General features: G+C 44.3%; 2 protein-coding genes across 2 annotated transcripts; both read right to left on the bottom strand.

The window, feature by feature from the left end:
* Nucleotides 1-3,057: 3,057 nt before the first annotated feature.
* Nucleotides 3,058-3,507, bottom strand: LOC142620707 (uncharacterized). Its single transcript, XM_075794032.1, has one exon. It carries the CDS (start codon nt 3,505-3,507, stop codon nt 3,058-3,060), a length of 450 nt encoding a protein of 149 aa, XP_075650147.1.
* An 844-nt stretch (nt 3,508-4,351) lies between these two features.
* LOC142620706 (uncharacterized) lies at nt 4,352-5,011 on the bottom strand. The gene is made up of 2 exons (XM_075794031.1): nt 4,842-5,011; nt 4,352-4,730 (listed from the first exon to the last, which is right to left on the bottom strand). The coding sequence occupies exons 1-2, from the start codon at nt 5,009-5,011 to the stop codon at nt 4,352-4,354; spliced, it is 549 nt and encodes a 182-aa protein (XP_075650146.1).
* Nucleotides 5,012-5,265: the final 254 nt, after the last annotated feature.

The following is a 5,265-nucleotide window of genomic DNA, read 5'->3' as shown; positions in this document are numbered from 1 at the left end:
TTCAATCTGTGATCGATCTGGACGGTCTTAGGGAATATTCGTCATGCTACCCCTATGGACGGTCAATGACTTTAGGTTCACAATCACAAAATCCCATTTCAAAAAAATTATGGCCAAGTATCAAATTCCTGACAACGTCCGTCTCCGTCTCCCCCACAAGTCCGAGAAATGTTACTACAGGGGGGTCGACGGTGCTGGAATCTATGAGCAAGCACTGAAGGCAGGGCTCAGATTCCCTTTAAGTTCTCTCCACTGTCGACTGCTTCAATATCTTGGTCTATCCATCACACAAATCTCCCCAAACGCCTGGAGGGTTTTCATAGGCGTGGAGGTCTTGTACGGGGCCATGTCCAATGGTGCCCGAAGGTTGACGATGGAAGAATTCTTTCACTGTTACCGTCCCACGAAGATCATAAAGTCAAAGGGTATGTACAATTTTGTAGCTAGGAGCCCGTTGTTGAGGCTTGTCTGTGATAAACCCGACTTCAATAGGGACTGGAAGAGTAGGTTTTTTTCTTGGAAGGGGATGAATGGATGTGTCATCCAGGGGATGACACATATATGCCCGTCGACACCACATGGGGCATAATGCCTCCGTTGGGTATGCAATGGCTTTTAGCTCTCATCTGTTTAAACATTGAATTTTTTAAAGTTATTCTAACCATCTTTTTTGCAGCTCGAGACCGTCCATAAGTTACTTTAGAGGAGTGGAGCTTCCTGGAGAGGATTTTCAACAAGACGAAGCTTGAAGAGAGGACGTGGGCACAACTAGTCACCCTCGACACATGCCATTGGTATTGTGAAGGCCCCGAACCCACTTCTGCTTCTCGTCGTTACGACAGTAGAGTTCACAAACATAAGCCCGTCATAAACACTTTCCGTCTCTATGACTTGTTCTTTTCTAACGCTGCACATCCATCTTTGATTTGCAAAAATGGACGCTGCCAAGAGAAAACCCTTCATCAAGCAGCAAGCAACGAAGAAGAAACAAGAGGTCGGTCAAGCTAAAGGGACGGTTCCATCCGTTCCATCAAAACAGAACCAACCGGAGAAGATGGACCGTCTGCTGAAGAAGCAGAAGACCACCTCAGAGCCCGTCGTAGCGCTAGAGGCCGAGACCAAAAAGACGGTCATTCCCGTCAAGCATGGAAAGTGTAAAGGTTTAATGAAGGGTCCAGCTCATACTGGTGAGAAACCACCCGTCCTCCTTCGAGAAGACTCAAAATATGCCTTGGAAAAGCTCTCGTCCATCATGACCGCTGATGACCATGAGGACCTTGGCAACCACGTTACGGAGGCGATGGGAGAGACGGGCCTCTTCACTATTTCTTAGGTATTTAAAACCCGTCCTCAAGCTTGAAACCGTCCTTTATTATCCGTCTTTTACATAGTGTTTACTTGTACTTTGTTTTCAGGCCATGCTAATGATGAAGGGGCTGATGGGCCATTGTCTAAATCATGAGACAACTTTAGACCGTCTTAGGAAGAAGAATAAGATGATGGAGGATGAGCTTCACAATCTAAAGACCTAGAAGATCAACATAGAGAGAAAACTTAAATGCTCAGAGCAGGTTAGAGGCGAGTTGGAGAAGCAGACGAAGCAGTTGACGCAAATTCTAAAATACAAGGAAAAGGAGGTGACAAACGCCAAGACTCAACTTCGTGATGCAAAAGAAGTGGCAATCCAGGAGTATCGCGACTCCGACCTTCTTTTGGCAGAGCTTGGGAGCTCCTTTGCTGACGGATTCGACAATGCCCTCCGTCAGGTCAAGGCCTCGTATCCTAATCTGGACGTGTCCCATGTCTCCATAGACGCTCAAGGGCAAACACTAGCTCAATCCGTCCATTCAGAGAGTACAAAAGATGTGTTTGCAGTCACTGCTCCTCCTGCTGACGAAGGCCAGACTTTTCCTAAATCAACCAGACGGCAACCAGAAAGTTGAAAGCTATTCCCCCAAGCATCAGCAGTAGTAATTTTTTTTTTTTTTTGGAAATGTCAAGGACAAAAATTTAACCATCGTAATTTGTGTTGTTGAACCGTCGTAATTTATTTGAATACATATTTCTTATAAGACTTAACTAGTTTATTCGCTTGCTTTTATCCGTCGTTTATTTTTAATTTAATGCTCATATAATTGTCCAATCATGTTGCAGGGGTCCGTCCAATTGTGAATTGTATAAGATTAAGACATATTTATCTGTGATTTTAGTCTGTCTCACAATTTGACTTGTATGTTTCATCCTTTAGAGGTTAATTCGTCCATTTTCTGGATTACCCGTCCACTACGTGGAATTATATTTTCATCCTCGTAGGATGATCCGTCCATTATGTGGATGATGACTTTTCATCCCTATAGGATGATCCATCCACTTTGTGGATTTAATAGAGTTCCGTCCACTATGTGGGGTCGATAAATTTTCATCCATTTTGGATGACCCGTCCATTTGGTGGACTTAATAGAGTTTCGTCCACTATGTGGGCTTTATAAATTTTCATCTATTTTGGATGGTCCGTCCACTTTGTGGACTTAGTAGGAATCCGTCTACTATGTGGGCTTAATAAATTTTCATCCATTTTGGATGGTCCGTCCACTTTGTGGACTTAGTAGGAATCCGTCCACTATGTGGACCTGATAATTTTTCATCCATTTTGGATGATCCGTCCATTTTGTGGACTTAGTAGATTTTGAGCAAAACACATTTCATACGTTCTGAATAAAATTCCTTTAACTATAATTTGACTGGTAGACTATATTGTTCATAAAAAATAAAAATTTGGATTCTAGTAAGTAGAAATTATAACTATCTAAAAAATAAACTGGAAATGAAGAGGGAAATGTTATTGTTTTCTTTGCCCTTTGTTTACTGGTAGCATTTTTTCAAGTGCTCTGTGTTCCACGGATGGCTCAGCTTTCTTCCATCTAGCGTTTCTAAGTAGTACGTTCCCTTTCTATGCCATGAAATGATCTGGTATGGTCTTTCCCAGTTATGGCCCAACTTTCCTTGGGAGGCATCCTTTGTAGCGCCGAGTACTTTTCTTAAGACCAGATCTCCCACCTAGAAATCCCTGTGCCTAACCTTGGAGTTGTAATGTTTTGCCATCATGTCTTGGTATCGTGCTAATCTCTGTGCAGTTGCGGCCCTGAGTTCATCCAAAAGGTCGAGCTGCAAACGTAAAGCTTTGTCATTCCTATTCTCATCATAGCTTTCCACACAGTAGCTTGTTAATCCTACTTCGGACGGTATGAGAGCCTCACTACCATATGCCAATCGAAATGGAGTTTCCCCTGTCGGTGTTCTCGCCGTTGTCCTGTATGCCCATAAAACACTTGGTAATTCGTTCGGCCATATACCTTTTGCCCCCTCGAGCCGGGTCTTGATAATCCTAAGCAAGGACTGGTTAGTGACTTCAACCTGTCCGTTGGCCTGCGGGTGATGAGTAGTGATTCTTGATCTCAAGGTGAGAACAGAAGTCTCTGAATGTGTCATTGTCGAATTGTTTCCCATTGTCGGAAACTAGCACCCTCGGAATACCATATTTGCAAATAATACTTCTCCATACAAAATTACAGATATTCTTTTCCGTGATAGTGGCCAGAGCTTTTGCTTCCACCCATTTGGTGAAGTAGTTAATACCAACCACTAAGAACTTTAGCTGCCTTACCGCTGTCGAGAAAGGACCCATGATGTCTAACCCCCATTGCACAAAGGGCCATAGAGCCGTCATTGGGGTAAGTTCTTCCGTTGGTTGCCTTATAAAATTGCCAAATCATTGGCACTTGTCGCAGCCTCTAACATATGTGTAGGCATCCTTCTGCATTGTTGGCCAGTAGTATCCTGCTCGGAGTAGCTTGTGCACTAAAGACCTTGAGCCAGAATGGTTTCCACAAACTCCTTCATGGACCTCCCTCATCACGTAGTCTGCTTCTCCATGACCGAGGCATCTTAAATATGGTCATGAGAATCCTCTTTTGTATAGGACGTTTTTAATCAAGACGAAGCGGGTAGCTTTAGCCTTCAACTTCCTTGCGTCTTCTTTGTTATCGGGCAGCTTGCCTTCCTTAAGATATGCCCTTATAGGAGCCATCCAACAACACTCACTGCTTACCTCCTGCATGCTAATATCATCTAATAATGATGAAAGCTGGATGAAGGACAATACCTAATCGAGGATGATCATGGGTTCGGCCGAGGCCACCTTTGCGAGTCGGTCCGCTTCTTGGTTCTCCTCCCTTGGGATTTGAATTATCTTGAATTGGAGGTCATTTGTTCGACCCTTCACTTCCTCAAGATACATTTTCATCCTTTCATTCTTGCAATCATAGCTCCCATTAATCTGACTAGTTACGATTTAAGAATCGGAGTAGACGACCACACTCTTAGCTCCTGCCGCTGTCGCAAGGTCTAGTCCTGCTACCAAGGCCTCATATTCCGCTTCGTTGTTAGTAGTGGTGAAGCCCAGACGGATCATACATTCGATCTTGTCTCCTTCCGGGGTATGGAGTACAACTCCAACACCACCAGCATGCTTATTAGAAGATCCATTTGTATGAACTCTCCATATGGGCGTCTCTTCTACCCCCTGCTCCTTCGCGGTAGTGAATTCAACAATGAAGTCTACCAATATTTTTCCTTTCACTGCCGTCCGCAGCTGATAATGGATATCAAACTCACTGATCTCGATTGCCCATAGCGTCATTCGTCTAGCAGCTTCGGGACTGCTCATTGCCCTTCGTAAGGGTTTATCTGTCAGGACATTTATAGTATGCACTTGAAAGTACGACTTGAGCTACCGAGCCGCGGTCACAAGAGCGAATGCGAGCTTTTCAATCGAGGGGTACCTCTCTTCTGCTCCTCTTAGTGCCCGGCTTATAAAGTTCATAGGCTTTTGCGCTTTTCCTTCTTCTCTAATGAGAGCTGCACTGACCACGGCTGAGGAGACGGCAAGGTACAAGAACAATTCTTCCCCCGGCATAGATGGGCTAAGCAATAGCGGGGTGGAGAGATACATCTTTAACTCTTCAAATGCCTTTTGGCACTCGTCTGTCCATTCGAATGATCTCTTCAGTGTGCGAAAAAATAGGAGGCATTTGCCCGTCGCTCTTGATACGAACCTGTTCAAGGCTGCTATCTTCCTGGTCAAGCTTTGTACTTCCTTTACCGTCCTTGGAGGAGATAGTTCCATAATCGCCTTTACTTTCTCTGGGTTGACTTTAATACCCCTCTGGGATACCATAAATCCCAAGAATTTTCCTGCGGTTACTC

This window comes from Castanea sativa, chromosome 12, assembly GCF_040712315.1.
Source record: "Castanea sativa cultivar Marrone di Chiusa Pesio chromosome 12, ASM4071231v1".
In the NCBI taxonomy this organism is placed as follows: domain Eukaryota; kingdom Viridiplantae; phylum Streptophyta; class Magnoliopsida; order Fagales; family Fagaceae; genus Castanea; species Castanea sativa.
The sequence above is the reverse complement of the archived record's forward strand: the minus strand, read 5'-3'. Positions and strand labels throughout refer to the sequence as shown.